We start from the raw sequence: 27360 nt of genomic DNA, 5'->3' as shown, positions 1-27360 counted from the left end.
CATCAGAGAGGACTGTCCTGCGGCAGGCCATGCCGTGGGCTGTGCGGAGAGCCCAGGGCCCAGTGCTGTCATCAGGGAGGACCGTCCTGCGGCAGGCCATGCCGTGGACTGTGTGGAGAGCCCAAGGCCCAGTGCTGTCACCAGGGAGGACCATCCTGTGGCAGGCCATGCCGTGGGCTGTGCGGAGAGCCCAGGGCCCCAGTGCTGTCATCAGGGAGGACCGTCCTGCGGCAGGCCATGCCGTGGACTGTGTGGAGAGCCCAGGGCCCAGTGCTGTCATCAGGGAGGACCATACTGTGGCAGACCATGCTGTGGACTGTACAAAGAGCCCAGGGCCCCAGAAAGGAGCCTTCATGGTTGGCACAGAATGTCCTAGAGACCTGATTTGGGCGCAGGGGCAGCTAACGATACGGAGGGCAATTACAACCATTACAGGAATGGTCGGCCACTGAGCATTTACTACGCAGTGCAGGCCGCTCTGGGAGCCTTCCCCATGGTGGCCTTACCCAGTCCTCAGCAGGATCCTGGGATGTGGGGTCCCATGTGACCCCACACCATCTGAGGGCTGAACAGCAACAAGCAGACAGTGAAGCTGAGATCTGAATCCAGTCCCTCCCTCCCACTTCTGTCTTGTAGCTACAGACCCTGGCTTAAGAACCCTAAATTCCAGGGGCCCCCCTGCATTCCCTTTCTAAGATGTCGCTTACGACTCTGCTCTCAGATGCAAATGCACGGGCAAAGGGGCGTGTGATGCACCAGCGACAGAACTGCACGTCCTCAGCGCAGGGAGCAGGGAGGAAGTCACACAAACCCGCAGGATGCTTAACGCTGCAGACACGGACACAGAGGGGAATGTCACGCAGTAATCCAGGCAGAAAAGGCGGCGGATTGTAAGCCGTTAGCACACACACACAGACACGCTTATGAGCGCGCTCCTTCCCGAAGGCAGCAGAAGCTGGAGGGCAAAGCGGAGACTTGCGCCCGCTCAGGATGAGGAGTTGGGAGATTTGCAGTTTTCAGTGGATGCCACGGAAAACCGCCCACGTTCCATGGCGCTGACTCACAGACCCAGCCACTTCACGTGGCACTAATGAGTACTGGATAGTTTTTCTTTTAAAACTAATCACGCGTTACTTCTACAACGGGAAGAAGTGCTGAGGGGCACATGGAGTTTAGGGCCCTGGCCAATGTCCCCACGGCACCCCATCCCCCGCCGCCTGCCACAGCAGTGAGAACAGGGAAGACTGCCCAGCATCGAGGCGCCCTCCTGACGGGTGCCTTGGAAGATCAGCGTGAACCCACCCCCTCCCATCCAATCACAGCCTCGATTTCCCTGCATCCCATCGCTCTGAAGAAATGGAGGGCACGGGGAGCAGCTGCCCGCTCTCTCCTCCGTCACCTGACCGGCCTGGTGTCACCTGAGGGTGCCTCTGACCTAAAGGGACAAGAGGCAGAGCTGCCCCGCCTCACCTGCCCAGAAGTCACGCAGACATAGTTGTCACTCGTCCAAGCGTAGAAATCACACGAGACCTCCGACCCCTTCGTGGACACCGTGACAAAGCTGCAGGCTTGGTCCTTGGCACAATCTGCAAGCACCGTGGAACAGTTACCCACCCAGCTGTCTCAGGGACACCGAGTACAGCAGACCCTCGCCCGTGCCATCACACCGAAATACACACAGACACAAGCAAACACACAGAAGCGCACACGGGAGATGTCTGAGCACATCTCGCGTAGCACCTGCTTTGCTGGGTGCTTTCCCTTGCTGGACCCACTCGAGGATCTCCCAGCTCAGCGAGGAGAAATCGAAGCACAGGTCAGTTACCCACCGGGAGGCAGAGCTGCGGCTGAATTCTAAGGTGGGGTCCCGAGGCTGCCTCTACCTGCGTTAGCCTTTGTTACACGTTCATCGCTTCACTGTTTCCATGGGGCGAGGGGCTGCCCCGTGGAGGGAGTTAGTGATGTAGGAGCCCCCTTCTTGTACTGTGGATTACTCATGCTGCGTGTTCATCAAGGAAGAGGTCAGTTTAGAGACGGGGAGGCCCAGCTCACACAGGGCAAGCACAGCTGCAAATGTCAACCCCAGCCCTCGCCAACACACTGCTCCAGTGAAGGCCAGGCCCACGCCACTCACATCTGAGACTGAGGGGGTTTCTCTTTTCTCTACAGGACCCCCCAAACCATGGCTGACCACCCACCCTCGGGTGTGACGCTGGCCTGTGCGTCATCTCTCCACATTCGTGTCCGTATCAGACAGTGCTGATGTCTCATGGACAAGGTCCCCAGGAGAGACGGGCAGCCTTTCACCCACAAACACCCGGCCCACTGGATTCTCAATGAAAATCATTCCTGTCCCACTGCCTTCCTCCCTCGGCTGAACTCCCGTGGTCCTCACTGCAGAAGCAGCCCTGCTTCAGGTTCAGGAGAGCAACAAAGGTCACAGGTCAGGATTACAACATCGGCATCCTGAACTTGGATTGGTCAAGCACGGACCTTAACCCTGGCTTTTGCTCTGGCCCCAAGCACAGCTCTGCCCCGGGCCAGCTCTGGGCCACATCTCCTGCCTGTCCCTCTGTGTGTGGTTTGGTTCTGTAGATGACCCAGTGTTCTTACCAGAACCCTCTCCCACCCCAGCAGTACCCACGTCTCCCATTGCACAGTGGCTTCATTTTCCAACATCTTGAACTACCCCTTGGCCTACTGTCAAATCTTTGTGATGCTTGTTTTCGGCTGAGTTGTGTCCCCGCTCAGAATTCTGATGTGAAAACTCTAATCGCCAGGATTAGTGTGTGACTGCAGTTAGCAACAGGGCCTTTACAGAGGCACAGGGCACAATGAGGGCTTTAGGGTGGGCCGAGATCCAGCAGGGCTGGTGACCTCAGAGGAAAAGAAGGTCAAGACAGAGGCACACACAGGGGAGATCCCGGGAAGCCACAGGGAGAGGACGGCAAGCCCCATGCCAAGGGCCTCAGAAGAAATCAACTCCGATGCCACCTCTTAGACCAGCAGCCTCCAGAACTGAGACACCTGGTCTGTGGTTCAGTGCCATGGCAGTCAGGGCAGACGCATGCACGCATGCACACACGCACGCTGCATGCTCGATGGCCAGTGGATCTGAAAGAACCACGTGTCTTGGAGGGTCCTGCTCGCCTCTGATAGGACACCTGCCAGCCAGCATCATGAGAGGCTGCCTTGCTCCAAATCTTACCTGTTTCTTCTTACCCTCTTTTGGACGTCAGGGTCAGCCTGGTTGGATAAACCATGACACTGACCGATGGAGCTGTCCTGCTCGCTTCACTCCCTGGGATTCTGCATCCTCTTGTTTCTCCTCTCCCACTAGTGTGCCTGTCCACCTCTGCCTGTGTCACAGTGTGTGTGCACAGCCAGGTGTATGACAGTCCTTGGTGGCACAACTGTTGTGGCTATCCTTCAAGCATGATGCTTTTCATGCTAATTCCCCATGTTGACTCTGTTGATGTCCTGGTTCTGTCTCTCTGCTTCCTGTGAATTTTATTCACTCTAACATGAATGAAGTCCCTACTTCATTTTTTGGCACTGTGGTTATGATACAAACAATAGCATATGCTGAGAATAACCAAATTAGATGTCCCAAATCAATTCACACTCAAGAATGCCTTTGATGATTAAATCACATGTGCCTACCCAGGTCAGCAGAACACAGTAGTAAGGACTGCAGGCTTTGACATCCATTAGCTTGGGTTTGAGTTTAAATTCTGTCACTTGTTAGCTCTGTGTCACTGAGAAAGTCACTTAAACTTTCAAAACCTTATTTTCCTCAACTGTAACTCACAATAGTCATGGCTGCATTATAGGTGGTTGTAGGATTATGAGATAACCCTGGTACAGATAGGAATTCAGCAAATGGTGGCTGTTATTTCTACCTCCCTGACCTCCCTGTTGAAATAGATCTCTATCCCAATCGGAACAAATAGTTTTATGAAGAACTAATTCCCTCCATGTCCATTCCCTAACATTTAGCATAGTTCTTGGCACACAGCAGGTGCATTATAAATTCTGCTATGAAATTCTGAGTTGAGTATGCATTTTAAAAATCCATGGATTTAGTGTTTCTGAGAAGGCATTTTTGTCACAGCTGTAGTGCTTTGACTTGGTTTGCTTTGCCAATGTCAAGAGGACAGATTTCCATACCATTCATCGGGTGCCCATCTGACCACCATCCCTTACCTGCCAAGCACTGCATCAGTGGGGATTCAGAGCTGGGAACTTCGGACCTGAGTGCCACAGGGGCATCAGCACTGAAGATCACTTTCCAGGCTGGGGCCCTCTCGAACTTCCGCATCACTAAGAAGCAAGCACATGTGTGAGTTTTATGAGTCTTACTCTGAAGGGTGTGCAGCAGCTACAGAGAAGCAAAAAAGAATAGTGGGACCAGAAGTGAGTTCCCATCGTCAGCCCTCGGTCACACATTTGGAGAGAATTTCTTTTCAGGTAGCTCTAGTCTGCTCTCTTACCCAATATGGACAGACCTAACCGACCAGGTCTCCCCTTTTCTGCCTCATTTTTAGGAAATAAGGAGAAATTTAATATTACATTCGCCATTACAACTTTCTTCTCCTGATTTTTCTTTCTAAACTTGTATTTTCCTGTCATTGTCTTTGAGTGCTAATTATATCATGCAATTATTTTATTAGAATCTTTCTTTCAATGAAGCAACTTTAATTTTTTCTGATATACAGTATTTTACTTCTGTAAGGTGTGTTCATACAAGTTCATATAAATTTGGAGATGTGTCTTGTGACTTAGATGTTTTTAGAACAGTATTTGCTTAAGTGATATATCATCACATTTCTCTAGTCACCATCAACACACGTGAACTCCATTTGGTAGAAATATCATTGCTACATTCCCACTGAACTAGACAACTGAGAAGAAAGAGATATAAATTCCAAGCTATCAGACTTGGAACTCATTCTTCACCAAGAAAAAAAAAAAAAAAAAAAAAACCATGGAGGGTAACTCTAAAGATCCATCCTCCAAGCCACAAATGCCCAAGTGTATCAGTATTTTGCAGGTAACTATCAAAAAGCAAGACTTATTCTTAAATCCAAAGTACCTGAGTATCAGCTCTCTGCAGAAGCACTTATAAACCCTATAGAAGCACTCGTTATCATACACATCTACGGCTCTATCAAAGACGTCTGTGTCTAGATTGGTCATATACTCAAGGTCATCCAAAGCCACCATCTTTTCTCAGCTTTCATTATAAGCAATGCTTTGGCCTGGCCCAGCCATGGCTGTTGCAGGCATTTAGGGAGTGAACCAGGGAATGAACAATCTGCATCTACCTGTCTGTCCCTGTCTGACTCTCTCTTTCTATGCCTTTCAAATAATTTTTTAAAAGTAGTTTATTGCTTGGGGCCAGTGCTGTGGCATGGCTGCTAAAGCCGCAGCCTGCAGTGCTGGCATCCTATATGGGCGCCAGTTCAAAACCTGGCTGTTCCTCTTCCAATCCAGCTCTCTGCTATGGTCTAGGAAAGCAATAAAAGATGGCCCTGTGGGAGACCCAGAAGATGATTCTGGCTCCTGCCTTCTGTTTGGCGCAGCCATGTGGGAGTGAACCAGCAGATGGAAGATCTCTCTCTTTCTTTCTTTCTTTCTTTCTTTCTTTCTTTCTTTCTGTCTGTCTGTCTGTCTCTCTCTCTCTCTCTCTCTCTCTCTCTTTCTCTGCCTCTCTGTAACTCTGCCTTTCAAATAAATAAACAAATCTTAAGGAAAAAAAAGCAGTTTATTGCTTTTGGGATGGGTTAGGAGGTAATTTTTTTTATTTGACAGATAGAATTAGACAGTGAGAAAGAGAGAGAGAGAGAGAGACAGACAGAGAGAAAGGTCTTCCTTCCGATGGTTCACCCCCCAAATGGCTGCTATGGCCAGAGCTATGCCTATCCGAAGCCAGGAGCCAGGTGCTTTCTCCTGGTCTCCCACGCAGGTGCAGGTGCCCAAGCACTTGGGCCATCCCCCAGTGCCTTCCCTGGCCACAGCAGAGAGCTGGACTGGAAGAGGAGCAACCAGGACTAGAACCCAGCGCCCATATGGGATTCTGGCACCAAAGGCAGAGGATTAGACAAGTGAGCCATGGCGCCAGCCCCCAGGAGGTAATTTTAATACAACATATGTAATGTATGTAAAGTCTTAAAACATTTAGAGAAAATAATTCTAAGTCTATGAAGTGGTCAGTCCACATGGAATATCGAAGTCACCACATTCTCGGGCTCAGCCCTTCTCTGATTTCCTCCTCTCTGCTTTTGCTTTCACACTCCTTGGTATGTGTGTAGACTTCAGCCTCTAGTCTAGCAAATACTGTGCTGTTCACATCAATGTGCACTTAAGTCTTGGTTGGAATAGAACAGATGCTCCAAACAGTCCAGGAGACTGAATGAAATCTGAACGATCTTCCAGTCTCTAATTAAAGCTTCCAAAAATGTAGTCGGCTTCACAACACAATTAGTGGATCTGCTGGGTTTTAGAGGAGACATCAGCTCTCACTGAAGCAGCTCCAGGAAGCCAGTCAAGTTGTCAATGAGTGCTGATGTCATTTGTAGACTTATAGATGCTATTGGGATAATTTTCCACATCCTTACTTGCCTGATAATTTGCAACTGTCTTGGGGAGAGAACCCAGAGTTCACATGAGAGTGCACATACGCCGCATCACGATTGTGTCACAGACTGACACGGCTATTAAGGTGCATGATCCTAGAGCCTGCACTGGTGCTGCAGATGATTCAGGGAATGTTCTGACCCTCATGCAGCCCTGGCTGGCTGGGAGAATGACAGGGAACAGTCCCCTGTTTATTGGATGGATGGATAGATGGACAGACAAGTGATGACTACTGGTACCCTTACAAGGCCAGGAAAGCAGCAGAGAACATTATGAAGACATAATGCCAACAGGAAGTAGGTACCACTGTGTAGGCACTTGACTTGGTGTATGAAATCCTTAGCCTGGGTCAACAGAGCAGAATTAGGAAACTGTTTCTGAAGCTAAAGGTAAGAGGACCTTGAAATACTTCTGCTGGCCAGTGTCAGACTCACTGTTTATGTAAGCAAAGGCCATGTGGAATAAGCACATTTACTACAGGAAACGCAGAGAAGATGAAGGGGAGCACCAGGGGAGGACTCGGGTCAGGGCAGCAGGCAGGGGGGACAGAGCACCAGTCAGAAGGCAGCCCTGGGTGCAGGCCCTCACACCCGCACTCCTCACCAGCACCAAGCTCTTGGGCACATCTCAGCCTCTTCCAGCCCCAGCTTGCTGGCTGTGAAAATTAAGTCAAGCAGCGTGGGAAGCTGGTGCCCAGTGCAGTCTATGCCACGCCCCTCTGCCGCCTGTGAGGACACACTCCCTAAGCGTTAGGGCTCAGAGGGCCAGCCACAGGAACTCCAGTGCTGGGAGCATCTCATTCCTTGAAGACCTTTAGCAAACAGTCTTTTTTAAATTTTTTTATTTATTTTTAATTTAAAAAAAATTTTTTTTGACAGGCAGAGTGGACAGTGAGAGAGAGAGAGAGACAGAAAGAAAGGTCTTCCTTTGCCATTAGTTCACCCTCCAATGGCTGCCGCGGCCGGCACCCTGCGGCCGGCGCATCATGCTGATCCAACGCCAGGAGCCAGGTGCTTCTCCTGGTCTCCCATGCGGGTGCAGGGCCCAAGCACTTGGGCCATCCTCCACTGCCCTCCCGGGCCACAGTAGAGAGCTGGCCTGGAAGAGGAGCAACTGGGACAGAATCCGGCGCCCCGACCGGGACTAGAACCCGGTGTGCCGGCGCCGCAAGGCGGAGGATTAGCCTGTTGAGCTGTGGCGCCGGCCAGCAAACAGTCTTGAAGACACCCAGAGGACCAGAGGGATGCAGTCTTTCTGTCAACAACTACGTACTACTCTGGTGTAGAAAAAGAAACAGGGTGCAGTGCCAGCCCGAGTGGAATGCAGGTTTTATTGTCCTGAGTTGAGAGAGGAGACTGGGATGTTACAAGCTGACCTGATCCCAAGAGTACTGCAGAACCACTGTAGAATTTTACGGGCCATCGCATAAGCAGACTTGCCTTTTAAAATAACTGTGCTGAAAATATCATTAAAAACGTGTTGGGCTGAGCAGAACGGGGAATTAGGAGAATATGGCCGTGACCTCAATGGGTGACAACAGCAGCATGGACAAAGGCGGCGGCCACGGGGCAGAGAAGGGCAGATGCCTCTCAGGTAGGCTCCTGCGTGGCAGGAACATGGCTGACTGAAGCCCTCGGCTTTTGCACTGCCAGTCTTACAGAGACAGCTGCTATGGAAGGGTCTGGAGAAGAGGGGTTCACTCGCCGGGGACGGCCAGCCCATTAGCGTGGAAATCCCCTGCACCTCCGGAACGCGAAGCCTAGGCTCCGAGGGGGCACAGGAAGCCAGCGCTGGGGATCATCCGGAGGTTCTTCCCAAGCCAGCCCACAGGGAGGCGGCATCAAAGCTGCCAACCAATGCCGTGCCCCGACTCAGGACACGCCTGGTGCCACTAATTAGACTCTCTTCTGCTCTGAATGCAGAGTTGAACGAGCTGCGAGCTGCGACATGCCCACAAACGGATCCCCAGAGCCGGCTCTGGGATGGCCGGCCATCAGCAGGGCCCTGGGGCAAATGGCTGCTCCCCTGAGAAGCCCCACCTCTTCTCAGTGCAGGAGCCCCAGCTGCCCTCTGACAGCTCCTTCCAGCTCTAGCTCACTGGTTGTTATTCCTGCACGAGAGGAGTGATACTGGGAAAAATCAGAAGACTTGCATAGGATTTGCAATTTACTCATGGAGGGACGTGCACGCACACACACATACACACACACACACACCAAAAAAAATCCTGCGATGTGTTAGCTGTTTGCAAGGGATGGGGATGATTGCTCTGAGCTTGGCAAGAACATAATCTCTCACTGGGAGTTTTTTCTGCTGTTTCCTCATTAGCTGGACCAGCTTCCCTCGAGGATCACCAGGCATGTGTGTATGCAAGAGTGTACGTGTGCCTGTGTGTGTGTTGAACGGGGAAGCAGACAACTCCAGACAGAAGCAGAAAAACCAGGGGGCTGGAGGTCTGACACACATTCAAATTCTAGGTGTGCTGGACCCTGACTACGTGAGGAAGAGAAGTACTTAAACTCTCTGCCTCGGTTTCCTCGGCGACAATATATCTACATAGGGAACCACTTGGGAGTTGCAATTGATAAGACATGGAAAATGCCAGGCCATGGCAAGCCCACGCGTGCAAACTCCCTCCTTCCACAGAAACAGTGGGAGACCCTGGCAGCGGGGCTCGCTCTGCTGAGCCGGGAGTGCCACGGACCTCAAGCCACGTGCCTTCAAGCAGAGGCAGGAGACAATGGGCAGCCGGAGCAGAGCCCTGCAGGTGGGGAGTAAGGGGGCTCCAGGGGGTTTCAGCCGCCTCCGTGGTTAACAGATGAGCGCACAGGGCAGCCCCGGCTCCTGCGCCTTCTTATCAGTCTAGAGCGTTCATGGCCTCTGCCAGGCACGTCCCTGCTGATACCCAGAGCTCCTACGGGGCAGGCGCTGATACCCCCACTGCACAGGACGAGTACTGCCCAAGACCGCAAAGGTGAAGGGACTGCAGGCCTCCTGGCTCTGCAGACCACGCCCACCCCCTGCTGGCACCTGACACTGCAGGATGCCTGAGGCTCCGCCTGGCCCCTCCCGACCCGCTGTTTCACTGGAGCACTGTGGCTGGCCCGGGGCGGTTGCTATGCTGTGAGTATGGCTCATCCTCTCTGAAACACATGTTGAAGTCTGGTTCCCAATGTGACAGTGCTAAGAGGCGGTGAGACCTTAAGAGGTGACCGGGTCAGAGAGAGGGATTAGGCTGCTCTCAGGGGACTGCAGGGTTACCCGAGAGAGGGCTGTTAGCTGCTGTCTCTTCTCTTCAGCAGTGCCCCCGCCCTTCCTCTCCTCCTCCAGCTCATGTCGCAGCCTGAGGCCCTCACCAGCTAAGATGATGCCAGTGCCAAGCTTGTGGCTGTCCCAGCCTCCAGAACTATGAGCCAAAAACCCTTTCTTCTGTATAAATCACTCAGTCTCCCATATTCTGCTGGAGCAACAACCATGGCAGTGGTGCTCAATAAACACCTGCTGACAGCAGAAGATGGTGTCAGCCTTCAAAGTGCCTCAGACACAAGCAGCAAGTGTTTGGGGATGGAGGGTCAGAGAGCTTGAGCAACTTATTCTGGGCTGCCCAGGAAGTCATGAAACAGGACAGGCACCCGGCACCCTAGTGGGGAGAAAGGCGGGCCAGATTTAGAGCAAGCCGCCTGCCGGAAGGGAAGCCTGCAGAGACGATTCTTCTATGAAAGTTCATCCCTCGTGCGGGCTGAAGTGGTTCAGCGCGAAGTTTCATAACGTCTGAATACCACTTTCCAAATGATTCAGAAAAACAAAAGAGAGAGAACGAAACACTACTAACAATTTTTGGATCCAGATGATGAGCGTTTGTTCATCTTACTCTTCTTCTAGCTTCTGCATAGGTTACAAGTCCTCAAACCAAGAAGACGGAGACAAACAGACCTCCAGCAGTGTCTCCTTTAGCACAAGGCTGCTCAGAGCCTCCTCCAGCCCCATGACCATGACCGCTCAGCCTCCCCACGTACCCACACACTGGGAGTCCTCCAGCGCGGCCTCTGTTTCCGACCACGGCAACCTCCGCCCTTCGCTGTCTACGCAGAAAGCCTTCCCACTGATGCTGTCCCTCTGGCTGGCTCGGTACTGGCCATCCTGGTCACACTGCAGGCCTGCCTCACTCCTCTGACAGTCGGTGACACCTGGAACAAGAGACAGACATGGCGATCAGTGACAGGATCCCTCCCCTCTGGACTCCCAGTCAGCTGGCCACTGACCAGATGGCCAACTCATACACCTCAGCCCGACTTCCTAACGCCAAACTCTTTAGCGTACCCACCCTGACCAAAGGACCGCACTGAGCCTGCCTCTTTGGATCGATAAGGCCCTGAAATCTGCCCCACACCCTTCCTCCCTCCTGTACACGCTGCCTCTGCCCCCCACACACCCACTACACTGAGTGCCCTGAACACGCCAGCCCCTCTGATACCACTACCCTAACACAGGCATTGCTCGTGGCGTCCCGTCTCCTGGTACACGCGCCCCCAGTGCTCACTGGGAAAACTCTTCACTGTCCATCATTTCCCATTTCCTCAGGATGCCCTCCTTCTAGGGTCTGGATGTTGGCATCTCCCAAACTTCATGTATTAAATCCTATGCCCCATGTGACAGGAGTTAGGTCACAAGGGTGGAGCCTTCATGAACAGATAGTGCCCTTATCAAAGATGCCCAGGGGTGCCCACTCATGAAGCCACTGTCTACCGGGTGCTACGCCTGCCAGTGTCTTGGCCTTGGCCTGCTTCTGGAGCACATGTTTCCAGAAGGCACCCCAGAGTGTTTGGCTACAGCAGCTCAAAGAGCCTGGGACACCTCCACCCTGACCACGAGGCCAGGTCCAACAGCTGCACAGTCTCCCAAGGACCCATGCCTCTCCTTCATGGCAGGAGAGTAACTGCTGTGTCCATGTATCCACCTGGCAGTCCCCAGTCTACCCCGTGGGGCAGGGACCAGAGCTGGCTGAGCTCATGAACATAACTCAGTGCCTTGCTCAACATCTGACACGTCACAGTAAAAGCTCTCCCTCCCTCAAATCCAAAATTGAGCATTAGTCCAGGAGTTAGGTGTTTGCCTAGCAGTTAAGGCACCCACAGCCCCCGTCAGAGTGCCTGGGTTCAACACTGACTCCAGCTGTCTGCTAACGCAGACCCCGGGAAGCAGCAGTGACGGCCCAAGTAGCTGGATACCTGCCATTCATGCAGGAGACCTGGAGTGAGTTCCCAGCCCCTGTCTGGCCCCAACCTTTGTGGGCATTTTCTTCTCAAATAAATTTTAGAAAAAATATTAGTCAAATGCATGGATGGAACCCTCCATGCCTGTGCTCAAGCTATTTCCCCTTCCTGGAAGTCTCTTCTCCACCTGGCCACATAGCCAATCCTCCCCCATCTTTCAAGATCAAGTGCAAGGTGCCGTAAGTGGCCAACACATAGCTCCTCCATAGTATTACATACACTGGACTTATGTTCATAGACTCACTGGCTTCCTCTTCCTATCGCTCTCAAGTTCCTGAGGACAAGGACTTTCTCTCAATTTGTTGTATATACTCATAGATCCTTGGCACAAATCAGGTGCTGCATGAATTTTGATGACTGATATCAAAGGGAATACCTTGACTTGGAGCCACAGGCAAGAAAGTAGGTGAAAGGTCACCTTCTGTGCCAGCCCAGAGACTCAATCACAACACGGCTTCAATGTTTCAAGATTGTTAGTTATAGGATTAACCACTCATTAGTAACAACTTGGGGGGGGGGGCTCCAAAGGTTACATTGTATCTGTGAATCCACACCTCATTAAATAGCAGACAGAGAGCTACTTCTTTATCAACACAACCTCAAACACTCCCAGTGAGCCTGCTAAGGTAGACGACACAGGAGAAGAGTGTAAGCAGGAGCTACAATGCAGACATCGATGAGACAGAGGAACTGGGATCAGAGCTATCCCAACACCCAAAGGAAACCAGGAAGCATTGAGGTTGCCTGGCATCACTAACACTCAGCACTGCCTCCCTCCTTGTGCTTCTCCTGTGTGAATCCATGTAGGAACACAAAACATGTAAAATGATTGGCACACGAGGAAGTTCATGAGCCATGGAGAAGTTCTTAGATACAAACAGACTCTTAGCCCAAACTCCGATCTTGATCCTGGATAACTGCTGACTCAAATCAGTTCTATTATTTAAGGAAGATGTCTAGCCATGGGGAAGTGATACAATACAGCCTCCATGACCGCACAGAATGCCGTCCAAGCTGGCTCCCAAGGCAGGACACAGGACAACTGTCCACTGTTCACGTTAAACATCTTGGTTCTGCTCTGCTGGGCACTGACTGTCTTGTGTCCCTATAAAATCCTCTGTAGCAACTCTGATCCTTAACGTGATGGAGTCTGGGGGTGTGATGTTGAGAGGGGAGTAGGATTAGATGAGGTCGGAAAGGTAGACCCTATGCTGGGATCCACGCCCTAATCAGAAGAGGAACACAGGAGAGCTCTCATTCCTTGGTGATACACCAAGCATATGCCATGTGACGACCTAGCCAGGAAGAGAGCCCACAAAGAGCCCCCCAGCCTGGCATGCTGACCTGACTTGCAGCCTCTGGAACTGGGAGAAGCAATGTGTGCTGTGTAAGCACCAGTCTATGATAAGGGAAAACCATCGCCTGAACTCAGATGCGTTTTGTAGCCACCCAGGGGTACGTCTCAGATGTCATAGATGAGGGAGTTGACATTCAGGGACTGGAGGGGACTTGGCCTAGATCCCCAGCCAGAGAAGAGAGTAGGGACAGACTGTGCCCGTCTCAGCCCCTGCCTCTGTTCCCCTAACCCTCACGGTCCCTGCACAGCACTCCAGGGCATCTCAAAGCACAGTGTGGGGCAGACTGAGAGTGCTGCCTGGATGCTAAGGACAATCTAGATCCTTGGGGAGAGTTCCTTCCCCAGGAGGAACGGCAGACTGCAGCCCAGGAAAGTCCTCTTATTTGTACTTTCTTGGAATTAATGTCGCATCACCATTGCTCTCCTGTCCAAGGAAACTTCATTAAAGAAAGCAACATGGCCTCCTTTGATCACTTGTTTTAAAAATTCTAGAAATAATTCATATTGTGAGCCAAAAAGTTTTTGCCTCACACTGACACAATTTTAGAGTAACCTGAGAAAATTTCCAATAAGGCTAGTTATGGGTCCTAGCTAGGAAAAACCCACAACACCTCCGTGAGCATCAAGTAAGTAGGCCAAGCGAAATCACATGATATATGGGAAGGCCATGTGTGCACACGGTGCCGACAAGGGTACAGAGCCAGAAAGGGAAGACGAGCTCCACGGGGGCAATGAGTGTGGATGGAAAATATCTCCCACCTCTCTGTCTGATAAGGTTGACGTACAAAAAGCAGAAGTTTCAGAATCAGACACAGGCAAGATCAAAAGGTAGCTATGCCACCAATGAGCTGAGTGAATCTGGCTACTCCATTACTTCTCTGAGCCCCTTCCTTCCGATCTGTAACAGTTAGGGATGTGGGGAGGGGTGAACTTGAGAGAGCACAGGTGATATGCCCGGCCCTGAGCCTGGCACAGGATGGGGACTCGAAGACGGTGGCCCTTTGGTTATTAATCACACTGTGTGCCTCTCAGTGGTGGGCAACTACCACCACCCCCCCCATTCCAAGAGTCGCTTGGCATTATCTGGAGACACACTTGGGTGCCACAGCTTGGGGGAGGGAGTGCTACTGGAGTAGTACAGTTAGTGATGCTACCAAGCATCCTACCATGCTCAGCAGAGCCTCCCATAAGAGCGAAGCAGCAGGCCCAACGCGTCAGTCAGGTAGAGGTGCAGAGATTCGGCTGTGTCCCAAACACTGCGGGGTTTTATTTCAAACCTGAGCCCTGCAGAACTTACAGTGAGTCTGGCTGAAAGCTCCAGCAGAAGTGGTGGTTCTGCCCACCGGACACGGCACACAGGCCAGGCTACCTGCCCGTTCCTGGTAGAATCCAACAGGGCAGGGGACACACCGTTCATCCTGGGCATAGCTTCCTTCAGGACACTTAACTGGAAACAGCAAGCAGAGAGATGACATTAAGGAACAAGACAATCTCTTTACAAACACAATCAGCTTAGAGACCGCCCACTAAGAACCGACTCTGTCCCGGGCTCCATGAAGGAGGCAGACGAGGCTCCTGCTCCCTAGGAGCTGGTACACTTGTAGGAAAGGAGGGAGTCAGACAAGGATTCCAGTTATGGGTGACCTGCAGCAGGAGGGGTGGGTGTGCTAGTGAGGGGATGCACCTGAGGGGGATGGAGAGGACCCCAGGCAAAGACGCAGGAGCAGAGACGTCCAGGCAGGGGCAAGTGCAATGGCAAAGTGCTGCAGTGGGAAGTGAGATGGGCCCATCCGAGGAAAGGAATGAAAACGGCCCACCAGAGCCAGATGCCGAGCCAGACCTTGGGTCCCAAGGGAAGAATGGCAGCAGGGCAAGTTGGAGAACAGCTTAAAAGACGAGTCTGTGCCCAGGTTGCCATGGGAATGCTTCCCAAAGCCAAGGGTGTGGTGGAGTGTGGTCAAGGTCACAAATGCTGGGGTCGGGTAATCTGCCACTGCCCCTGTGTAACCTTGGACTGTCCTAAGGTTGACTGTCTCCCTTGTGAAATGGGGGGGGAGGGTGGAGTCCTGCCTCCCAGGATGCCTAAAGCACACACAGGATGCCAGCTTCCTGGGTGGGCTCAGTCATCGCTTTTCCACTGGGAGAAAGCCCTTCCATACAACCAGCCTCAACACCCACCCATCCGTACGGGGGGCAATGCCAATAGCTGGGTGCCATCTCATATGACTCCTGTGGCCTCTGGTCCCCACAGGTGGCCCCCAAGAGCACTCTTAGACCCAGGACCAAGGAGAGGTGAGTGAGGCACCCAGAAATCACGACTGAGGGGGCTCTCACTGTTGGGGCTCCTGGGTTCCCGACTGACTCCGAACACCCAAATATGACCCTGAGGGTGGAGCCCCTACAACCCATGCCCCTGGATGCCCCCTTCACTGCACCCTGGAGCCGCTCTTCGGCCTGCTCCCAGGGCTTTGTGATCCTGTGGCTCTGACACTGCTGATCTCCCAACTCTCCTCCTCCAACACAGCACAGGCAGGGAAGCCACATAGCCAACTAGGGCGATGCAGGCCTCACAAAAAACTTGAGTCAGGGTTTGGGGAGCTCTGCTGGGAGGGACGTCCTTGAACTTGACCCCACTGAACCTGGTCGCTCACAGAAGAGGGTGCAGGACAAGGCTTTTCCTGCTTTTTTCCTGTTTCGGTATTGTGTTCCCAAAGAGTTTGTCAAATAACTCCCGGCAGAACTGACCTTTCACCCAGTAAAAAGTAGGAGCAAAATCCTGGCCCACTGTCCTGCCCGGCACTCTGCTGGGTGCTCTGTGCACTCACTCAGCACTGTCTCAAGAGCGGAATTTTGGCCCCATTTCACAGATGAGCGCACCGAGCTCAAGACACTCATGCATTACTTCCTAGTGTGTTTTTCTGCAGAAGGCAGTAGAGACGTGAGATTACAGACAATGCCAACCACAGTGCCAGATGTTTTAGTGCCCTATATCACAGGCCTATGAGAAAAGCATAAACCCCAATCTAGACTGGAGAAAACGGAAATTCAAGGTCCTAGCTGAGCAGGCTGTGAGGTGATGGAAGCGGGATTTGAGTCCCATTCACTGGTCTCCAAACCAAAGCCTCTGCTCCACCTCCAAATCCATCGCTTCCCTTGAAGTGAGCACCAGGTAGAGGGCTGGGGCGGCAGGAGCCAGTGTTGGGGGAGCAGCCGCTGTCCCTGGCCTGCATACGTACGTGGCGTGTCTGAGTAAATCAGAAACTCGGGCCACGTCTTGGAAACTGAGCTGTGTGCTTTCCGGTCTGGACCAGCAAGTGACACCCCCCGCAGCAAGGGCAGTTTCGTTACTCCTATGAGTCAGGCTGTTGATAATCATTTCTAGCTCTTCGGTCCCTTCACGGTGGCTAGGTTTTCAGGGAAGTGGCCTCCAAACTCAGCTAAAGGAAAACAAAAGCTTTTCAGCGCAAGCGGCCTCGCATCTAAAACCCAAAGGGCAGGCGAGGTAGAAAACCGAAGGCTGGGAATGGCCGTGGGCTGCAGGGCCGGCAACTCCCAGCCTCCTGTGCTCCAGGAAGGCGTGTGCTGCCTCCTCCCACCCCAGCTCTCTGTCTCTGACGTCAGTCTTTTCCACCCCAAAGAACACTCTCCTGAGTCAGAATGAGACCTCGCGGACCAGGGCCAGGCTTCCTTCAGCAGGGGGCTCCTCCCCTACCACTGAGCCCACCACTGCCACCGCGCATTTGCCTTCAAAGTGAGGCAGCTGAGACCAAGTCGGAGCGCTCTCCAAGGCTTTGGAATCAGGCTACCCCTCGTGCCAACCCGGCCCATGCTGCGGGAAGACACCTGTGAGGAACCCCTTGGCCCCTTGCCCACTAGGAAGCTCTCTGAAGCCCACCTGGCCCACTCACTCCCCAACATAAAAAACCTTCATCACTAGAGGCCTCTCCTGCCCTGGTTCCTGCCTGGCTCCCGGGCCCCGCCTCCTGTCACATTCCCAAAACAGCCGGCTCCCTAACTGTATCAACTATCTGCCTGACGCAGGGGCACTTCAGGGCTCCCCGCTTTAACACTCATTCCCATTTCTGGAATGTTCTTCATTGCCTCATCATCCCTGGCACAAGAACGCATGCAGGCATGCGCACACACACACACACACACACAGAGGAACACATGCAGGCGCGCGCACACACACACAGGAACACACACACAGGAACACATGCAGGCATGCGCACACACACACAGGAACACATACACACAGAGGAACACATGCAGGCACGTGCACACACACACAGGAACACACACACAGGAACACATGTAGGCGCGCACACGCACACACACACACACAGGAACACATGCAGGCATGCACACACACACAGGAACACATGCAGGTGCGCACACACACACACACACCCCACCTCCTGCCTGCTCTCATCCAAGCAGCAAGTTCTCACCTTCCACACTTCCTCCCCCCAGCCACCCCAGCAAGCCTCTCCCGACGGCTCTGACCAGGGTACAAAAGGCTTTTCCACAGGATGGTGTAGCCGTCTACTCCCTCCCAGCTCTCCAACTGTGAGCTCCCTGACGGGGAGCCCTGTCTGTGACTTCCCTGAGCCTGGCTCTCGTCACAGCTCTATGGTAACAAGTCCTAGTGAATGAGTCAAGGTCAATGCCATCCAGAACATACAATGGAAAATCCAGACAAGTTCTCTGGGATCCTTGTTAATGAGCTACTCTGCCATGGGGCTGCCAGCAGGGAATTCCAAGGGGAAGCCCTGGGGCTGGCCTTGAAGCACGTGGTGAATAGCAGTGACCCCATCCACAACCATCAGGGTCCACTTCCACGGGTCACGGGGTGGAAGCGCCCACTGGCCCCTAAGTCATGGCCCTCCCAGGGCCACCTCAACGAGTCCCCTGAGGTGACCACAGAAACCCTGCCCCACCTCTACAGACAATGCTGCACTTTGTGCCTCCACAGCTGTGTGCCAGGTGTGTTTTAGGAGGACAAGAGCCAGGAAGAACAGACGCGAGAACTGGAGGGTGCGAGTTCACGCAGGATCCCCTTGTTGTGAAGGGAGATGAGGCATGCAAGAAGACAAGACTGGAGGCCGATGGAGCCGAGTTGCAATCTCAGCAAAACTGCTTGTGTTGGGGTGGGGTGGGGTGGGAGTGGGGGTGGGGGTTGGCTGTGTGCCCAGGGACATGCTGTGCATGGACCGTCTCATGCTCCCCAAGCCACAGCCTTGTGGAATGCATATTACTGTCCCTGCTCCTCACATTCTGCCGACAGGATAAGCGACTTTCCCAGGATCCCGCCGCGAGAGAGGGCTGGGGCCTGGACTCCAGCCCAGGTCCGCCCAACGTTCATAGCTGGCAGTTTCCAAGTGATACAGGCAACCATACGCTCCCAGCTTCCTCTTCATCTGTAACACGGGATTACCACGCATGCCCCGGGGGCTAGCAAAGCCTAGAAACTCAGCAGGCGAAAAATACCACCACTGATGCTGGCGAAACTGCATCTGTGACTTCCCTTCTGGGCCCTTCTAGCCATGTGGAGCCAGGCGGTAGAGCCCAACGGTGCACCTGATGAATCTGAGGCAGGAAGAGGTGGCAGCAGCTGACAAGCAGAACACGGGTTGGGAGCAAGCCCTATGAAGCTGCAGCCCCTGAGCCACATCCAGCTCCCCTTCTGTCTGGGTAAATCAAGGTCGACTGCAACTCGGCCCCATTTCTTCCTGCAGTGGCTGAGTGGGGACATGGGGACAGAGATGGCGTGGGCCACAAAGCCTAAAACACTTGCCAGCTGGTCTTTGCCCGGAAAAGGCAGCCAGCCCCAGTTCTACAGCAAGGACACAGCGTCCTGGGAACACCGCACCCTGCCTTTCCTGGGTGCTCTGAAACCCTGGCCACCCTGAGACTGCCTGAGTCCCAGGAAGAGCCAGGGGTTTCCAGTCAGGTGAAACACCCACACCCTCCGCTAAGCTCTCCCCCTCACTCTGAGCTAAGCACCCCTGCTCATGCCCCTGCTGACGGGAAGCAGAAATCGAGTTCTTGAGGGAAGAACCGTGGGGTCCAACTTCTAGTCCAGCCTCTTTATGTATTTCATACACACACACACACCTGTGACACACACAACCCTACACAGACGTCCCACACATACCACATACACACACCAAAGATAAACCACCTACACACCACACACCACATACATACACACAGATGCCACACACATACACACCACAAACACACCACACATATCACACATCACACCCCCACACACACACACCCCTACTAGTGGAAGCCAAGACTCAGCGGGCTGAAATCTGGGACCCCCGCAGCCAGCATGCTGGCTGTCTCTCCCTTCCCGCACCCCTGCCCCACCCACCCTGGCAGGCAGCACCCTCCTCTCCTGCTCCCACTTCCTGCGAGGCGGAAGGAAAAACCATGGGTTCTGCTGCCAGAGGGTGGGGCTGACTCAGCCCCTGGTAGTCAGGTGGGCTGTGCTCCCTGCTGGGGGTCAGCCCTGCTCAAGGCCACCCTTCCCCCCACACACACACACAATCTCCCCCAGCTCTGCATCTGGGCTAGTGTGAGCACCACAGAGCTACAAGGCGCAGTGCAAACTGCCAGTCTCGTCTGAACATCAGGGGGAAGCGGTGGGGTCTCTGTGCTCGGGTAGGATTCCATCTCAGCTCCAGTGTGGAATGCACAACTGGCGTGGATCTCAGGAAAGGAGAGGCCATGTAGCTTTTGTGTCGTAACCAATATAAATAATGAGTAAAGAAACATGAAACCTCTCCTCTTCAGCTCAACAGAAACACCGCTCGGTCTCCTTTCCCATGAGAGCATGGGTCTATGCCATGAGACCCTGGCGGCCTCAGTGAGAGAACGCGACGTCTGCATCCTCATGCCCCAGACCTGTGGCTGTCAGGCCACTTCACCAAGCGGAATGCAGGCTGCACATGGGATGAAGGTCACCGCCAACCAGCTGACCTCGCGTCGGGGGTGGGGGCGTATCCTGGATCGCCCCACTGTGTGTCATTACAAGTGTCGAGAAGCAGAAAGCAGCCAGGGAGGGATGTGCCCATGGAAGAAGGGTCACCCACGGCTGGTTTTGGCGAGGAAGGAAGGAGCCGCCAGCCAGGAAATGCGGACAGCCCTTGGCCACTGGAAAGCAAGGAAACAGATTCCCCTCGAGGGTCTCCAGGAGGAACACACCCTGCAGACATCCTGACTTTGCTCTAGGAAAGCCATGCCAGACTCCAGACCGACAGACCTAGACACTGTGTGTGTGTTGCCGTGGGCCACTGAACTGGCGGGAATTTGGGCTGTGCAGCAGGAAATACAGCTTCCATCCAAGGCACCTGCAGCTGGACTCCAGTGAAAGTGACCTCTGAAGCTTGCCGCCAAGGACAAGAGCAACCCAAGCAAGTCTCCTCCACGGATCACTTGCCATGGGTCCTAAAGGACAGGACTGATCCATCGCCACTTGGGACTGCCCAGAGCACCTGTGCCCCTTCTCCAAGCCTCAGGGAGCCCCATAACTGCAGTCCCAGGAGAAGGAGGTGAACCTACCGCATCCCAGTGAGCCTGGAACGGCGCTGCCAGTGGGTGGGACTCGGGCGAATCCTTCCAAGCACCCAAACCATGGCCTGGGAGAGGTGCCCAAGTGGTCCCCTTGGAGGAAGCGGACGGCGGTGTCTGCCCGGAAAGTCTTGGAATCCAGATGCAGCTGGAAGGCGCCACTCTGGATCAGCTCCGTGAAGTGCCCGAGCAGCTCCTTGCCCACCAGGGCCCTCTCTGGAAGACACAGGACGAGGCAGAGGTCACCAGCTGTTCTCCGTAAGGCCTGGGGGGATCAGGAGGGCAGGGCTGCCAGGAACACTCTAGCTGCAAGGAGACGTAGGCATCATCTGGGGCCTCATCTTACAGGGGGCGAACTGAAGCCCAGAGACTGAGCGGCCCAAGGCCACACAGGAGTCAGGAGTACAGGCAGGACTGCAACCAAGGCCTCCTGGCTCCCGTCGCTTCTGTGGCACCAGTGCGACCCCTATCGGTACAGGGTATCATGTCTTCAGTCAGTCATCAGACAGGCACTATCTAGCCATCCACCCACCTCCACCCTCAGCACCGCTTCTGTGCCTCAGCCTTCCCATCAGCAAAATGGTCTGGGCATGCCTCTGCTAGGCATTCCAGGACAGCCCCTCAGAGAGGAGGCCACGCCTCGGAGAAGGCCTCCAGCCTTCTGAACTGTCTTTTCTCCTGCAAGGGAGCAGATGAGCACCACATAAGGGCTGGGGCAGATCCCGGCAAGGAGCCAACTTTTGTGGTACTGCTGGCAGCTGGAAAGCCCACTCACTGCCACCTCCCCGTGGAAGCCAGGACTCGTGCTTGGGCAGCTCCAAAGCTATCCGAGCACCCAGGCTCTCCGGAGGAAATCAGAGAGGGCCTCATAATCCATAAGGCTGGGCACACTGGGGGAGGGGTACTTCCCACAGATCTCTGCCAACGGAGCAGACTCTGGGATTACACCCTGGCAACATTTTCTACAAGTTTCCCTCCTAAAAGAGAAGGCAAACGCCAACCCATGCTGGCCCTGGCTCTGTGCCACTGGATGGTAGAAGAGAGAAGAGTTGACCCCCGGTTTCCGGTCAGAAATACATGGATTAGCTCGTTCGTGTCCCAGCTGCTGCACTTCCAATCCTGCTCCCTGCTAATGGGCTGGGGAAGCAACGAAAGATGACTCAAGTGGTTGGGCCCCTGCCACTCACACGGGAGACCCAGAGGAAGCTGCTGGCTTCTGGCTTTGGCCAGGCCCAGCCCTGGCCATTGTGGCCACCTGGGGAATGAGCCAGTGGATGGAAGCTATCTCTATCCTCTCTCTCTCTCTCTATTTGTAATGCTGACTTATAAATAAATAAATAGATTGATCTTTAAAAGAAAGGAGAGATACATGAGTTACTTCCTACCAGAAAGCTCAGAGCTCAACTTGATGCATGTTCATAACTGAGATTATAAACTCCATTCTGACCCTTATCTCTCTACTCCACTGCTATATCCATATCACACCTCCCTGGTTCAAGCAGCGTAAGTGGTTCCAAATGGCTTATAACTGCAAGTGGGTGGGACCCAAATGCCAAGCCAATGAAGACGCCCACTCTACTCCACTCTCCCCTTCACACCTCTGCGCAGAGAAATCCAAGAGAAGAACTGGAGAATACTCTTGGTACGATCACGCTTTCTTCTTGATGACATTGTGCATTGGTAGTGAGCTACTGAGAACTTTGTGAGCCCTACACTTTTCAGTAATTAGCTCTCCCAGGGGGTGAAGTGTAGGACTCCTTCCGCAGACCCTCAATGGGAGGCAGCTCGGGCTCCACTAGCTCCATTGGACAGAGGAGGAAAACGGGACCTAGAGAAGCTACACCGCTCTTCAAGACAGCTGTGCAGAAAAGCATACCAACGTCACGGAAATCAGGCAGGAAGGCCGCGGGGATGTCCTCGAGCCGCGATGTCCATGTGACATTGACTCCCAAACGCTCCCCAGTCAGACACCACACCTGCACTGAGGAGCCGTCACAGGCAGGGATGGAAATGGGGGTCCCCGAAGTCTGCACCTGCGTGGAAACAGACACTTTCAGATGGGGGCAGAGTGGCGAGCTGGTTCCTCTGATGCCACACCAGGCCGGGAACACGGCCTCCATCACTCCCTCTCCCCCTCTGCTGGTCCTGCTTGAGGAAGCCAGGACGTGGTAGCTCCCTTTTCCCTACTGGAGGCACACAAGCTCCAGAGAAGTGAAATGACCTGCCCCGGGCAGCCAGCTCACAGAGGGGCAGTGGAAGCAGCAGAGCCCTGTGCCTCGGGAGCCCACGCAGTCCTGATTCACGGGGTCTCCTGGGTGCAGCAGCTTCTCTCTCAAAGCGCCCGGTCACCTCTGTACCAACCAAAGTTCAGTTCAACTCCTGCCAGACCCCCTCCCCGCCTGTTTTAGTGTAGTACTGCTTAAAACCCTACGCTTACCCCTTTAACTAGCTTTCTTTATCTTTGACAATCTTCAGCATCTAGAACCATGCTTGGCCTCAAGCATTTGTTAAACAGAGAAATGAATGAACAGTTTAGGTTTACTGAAAGAGTCCAGGCAGACATAGTCTTAGTAAGCAACTGATGTGCCTTCTGCGGGTTTTGGTTAATTCACTTACAAACTGAGGGCTAACGGCACCACAAGTAGGATGCTGTGATGACTAGCAGGAATGTGGAAGCACCAGCCTGGTGCCAGGAACACAGCCAGTGCCGTGGTTAAGAGATGCCGCGGATAGTGTTGTCGAGCTCATTTCTTTGAATGGTTTTTAGAACCCACATTCTCTGTGTTTCAATTTGTGAAAATGCATGTTCTTCAAATTCGTATCACAAGATGCCAAAAATGCTGACTCCGCAAATTTTGAGCAGAAGATTTATTTAATGAGGTGATATGTACAGGTGACTCCGTGTCACCAAAGCCCGCACTTGGCACAGCTGACAGCCCCTGCTGTTGTTGTTTATGGTAGGGTGCTTTGGAGGCGGCCTGTGACCTCCCACTCCCGGGGACAGCTTCGTGCCTCCTTGCAGGCTTGTTGGGGACACCTCCGGCAGTGCCTTCCAGCACCCCAGCTGGCCTGCCCCAGGCCTCCAGGCTCCTTGGCCACGGCCGGTGGCACTACTGCATGGTGATCCAACTCGTGCCAGCTGGCCTGGCTCCGTCATTCCCTAGCTCTGTGACGCTGGGCTTGTTAGTTTCTAGCTCCCTGGCCTTCGTCTGCCTCCTCTACAAGATGCTAAGTCCCTGTGAGGACTTAGCCATGAAGCCATGCCTAGAGAAAGACAGTGCCTGGCACACACAAGTGCTCAGGACACGTTTGGCATCGTGATGTAAAAAGAATGGCCAGTGAGAGAGAGGTGTGGACCCCACCTCTGCCGCTATGACTGCCCAATGCTGGGCCTCACTGGCCAAACGAATGGGGCATGAACCTGAACCCTAGGTTTACTCAAGCCCTGAGGTTCCCTCCAAGGTGAGCCTGAGTTGAATCCCAGCATCCACTGGGGGAAGGCCAGCACATACCTGGATCTGGCAGAAGCCACGGGCCGTGAGCTCGTCCAGTATGAAGACCTGGAAAGCCTGCAGCAAGCCCGCGTAGTCGGCACTGCACATCTTGCCCGGCGGGAGCTGGAGCTGGAAGTGTCCCTGGGCCCGGATGCTCTGCCACAGCTGAGGCCCTGCAGGCAAGCCCCGAGGTCAGCAGAGGTGACCGCCCACGGGTTCTTCTCTACGGCTTTTCCTCTGCAAAGGTAGCCCTTCTTCACTGCTCAAAACACACTGGCACAGCCATTTGCATTGTCGCCCTCCCTGGCATGAGGATTCGTCTCTGAAAGCGCTCAGCACCCCACAGCCAGCTCGGTCCTGCTTCTGCCTCCAAACCAGAGTGCTTCACATCTGGGGGCCCTGGACATTCTCCGGGAAACTCTGTCCTGTCAGGCCTTGGACAGCCCACTCCGTGTGATTCTGCAGGTTGGGAACAGACATCCCGACTCTGGGATACTCTGAGTTGTCCTCTGAGTTGCTCAGTGTACAGCCTGCACGATCATACACAGTGGCCCTCATCACTCACCAGGGCTGAAGGCCCACACCTTCCCTCCCCAAAGTCCCTGCTCTGTCTTCAGTTGTCATCAGCCTGGTTTTGCTCTCAGCTCAGACCACTGGTCAGAGTCAGGAGGACAGCTCACTGTTTTGTACAAATCACATGTGAACTTTCTCGGGATGGGGATCTTCTATATCCCACAGTGCTTTGCAACGAATACTGTCCTGACACCCTGGAGGCCTCCCAGAGCCCTGTGACACTCAGATACCAGGAGCTGGGTGTCTGTCCTAGATGCTCCTCCAACGGCACTGGGCAGGCCAAATGCAAGGTCTCCTGTGTGCCCCGGCCCTGCACGGCTGCTGGTGACCACGGCTAGGCTTTGCCAAGGCAGACATGGTTAGAGCGTGGTGCCCTTCCTCGGGTCAAGTAGGTCAGCAGGCGAGCAGAGGCAGGCGTTCTCACAGAGCACTTCAGAGCCAGGTGATGCTGAAACAGGGCACTGGCGCCCACCTGGAGTGGGGTCCAGCACCTCAGCCCTGCCAGGCATTAGCCCTGGATCTCCAGGTGGACGTCGCGGAGAGGCTGGTGGGTCAGGACGACCCTCAGAGGCTGGATGAGCAGCTCTGAGCATTTCACCACGAGTCACCAATATGGCCAGTGGAATACCCGCCTGCAGAGGATTTGTCCTGAACCCAAGGCATGCTGGGAGAGTTGGGCCAGTGGCAAATTCTCCCAAGGGGCAGATGGCTCAGAGGCCCCAAACAAAACCTTGGTCCAGGGGTCTATGAGGTGTACCTGATCCTTCGTAAGAAACACTCCAGACACCGACTCTCCTGCTCTTGGTGCCATGCAGCCCACCACACACGGGAGGCTTCGTTTGGGTTTGAGAAGTGGAGCATTGCACACCTGCATTCCTGTCACGGGACAGACATCCCCCAAGTCACTCACGCTGGCAGGCCCGGGGCTGAGGCGGCTGCGACACCCAGCGTCTGCTCTCTAGGCTGCACACCAGCGGCTCGGGCGGGAACACGTTCTGGTAGCCCCGGCTGCAGATCAGCTGGCACTGCTGGACAGCGGCCCCCGGAGGGCCCGAGGCTGGGCCACACAGGATCACTCCACCAACAACTTCTGACATGTTGAACAGCAGTGGGCACTGTGGGCCTAGGAGGGAGAAAGGAGCAGCGGTGGGCACCTGCCCAGCCCTCAGTGAGCCTGCCACGCACAGGAGGCTCAAGGTTGCATGGGGAGGGGGCTGCTGTAGTTTGAATTCGGTTGCTGCACAATTCATGTTGCAACTAAACCCCCGTGGCGGTGGCGGCAAGAGCACAGGCCTCTGGGGACATCATGACAGGCCTCTGGGGACATCATGACAGGCCTCTGGGGACATCATGACGCGTCTCCCGCTCAGTCCTCTCCCCTCCCCTGGGTGTGCGAGGCGCCGAGGTTCTGGCCTGGACCTGCCCCCATCCTCTCCACTGGAACAGAGACTTGAACACACATGCCTCTTGGGGCTTCTTCCCCTTCCAAATCCAACTGATCACCATCGCATATTCCCTCCTCCCAGCCAACACGTGAGCACAGGCCTGCTCCTGCTCCTGCTCCTGCATCCTGAGCCCGAGCAGTGGAACCTCGGCTGCCAGCCAGCACAGGCCAGGAAGAGGATGGCCTCCCACACAGGCCCGCCTCCTCCACCCGTGCGGCAGCTCACACCTGCTCCCTGTCTCATTTCCCCTGCCTCTCTCACACTGCAGACCTCCCCCCTCTACGGCCAGTGAGGCGTCCCTGCCAGGCCTCTGCGATTGGGCCTCATCCCTGCCTTTCTGCCCCCACATCCCACCCAGTGCTGTTGCCAGCAGAGAAATCACAGCACAGCTGGACATGGGCTGTTAGTTTCCCCGCATGTCAGGGACTCTGCCTTTCTCTATGCACCCACTGCCTCCAACCCTGCTGCCTCCAGGCAGGTCTGCCCTCCCCTGCACACACCCCTTTGCTTTCCCACCCCCAGCTCATCTGCCTGGGGGATTCCTGTTGGACTCTGAACAACTTCTGTGGTTCTCCCAGGCAGATGTGGGTCTCCTTGCTCTGAAATGCCAAGCCCCAGTGTCACATGCATTTTATCAATTTTCTGGGATTCTAGTCATCTGCACAGGGTCCCCTGCTGAGCCCATGGGAGAGATAAAGTCTTTCCTCTGCTCACCCAGGCCATGGCACAAAGCGACCCACACACGATCGCAACTGAGTGTGTGTCACTCATGTGGGTGCCAGACACGGCTTAACAAGTATGTGTCACACACACAGGTGCCAGACATGGGCTCAGTGTCACACACATGGGTGCCAGACATGGACTCAGTGTCACACACATGGGTGCCAGACATGGGCTCAGTGTCACACACACAGGTGCCAGACATGGGCTCAGTGTCACACACATGGGTGCCAGACACAGGCTTAACAAATATGTGTCACACATATGGGACATATGGG

At 54.2% G+C, this 27360-nt stretch overlaps 1 protein-coding gene across 1 annotated transcript in view; it reads right to left on the bottom strand.

Moving 5' to 3' along the window:
• The window catches only part of TG (thyroglobulin), a 229798-nt gene that overhangs the window by 170962 nt on the left and 31476 nt on the right, over positions 1-27360 (bottom strand). The window contains exons 17-24 of the mRNA XM_051844054.2: positions 25828-26040; positions 24363-24517; positions 22727-22883; positions 20842-21066; positions 14567-14716; positions 10656-10826; positions 4207-4323; positions 1471-1586 (exon numbers count right to left, since the gene is read on the bottom strand). Coding sequence (XP_051700014.2) covers positions 1471-1586; positions 4207-4323; positions 10656-10826; positions 14567-14716; positions 20842-21066; positions 22727-22883; positions 24363-24517; positions 25828-26040 — 1304 coding nt within the window. The remainder of the gene's footprint in view (positions 1-1470; positions 1587-4206; positions 4324-10655; positions 10827-14566; positions 14717-20841; positions 21067-22726; positions 22884-24362; positions 24518-25827; positions 26041-27360) is intronic.

This window comes from Oryctolagus cuniculus, chromosome 6 (genome assembly GCF_964237555.1).
Source record: "Oryctolagus cuniculus chromosome 6, mOryCun1.1, whole genome shotgun sequence".
NCBI lineage: Eukaryota > Metazoa > Chordata > Mammalia > Lagomorpha > Leporidae > Oryctolagus > Oryctolagus cuniculus.
This window is presented reverse-complemented; position numbering and strand designations above follow the sequence as displayed.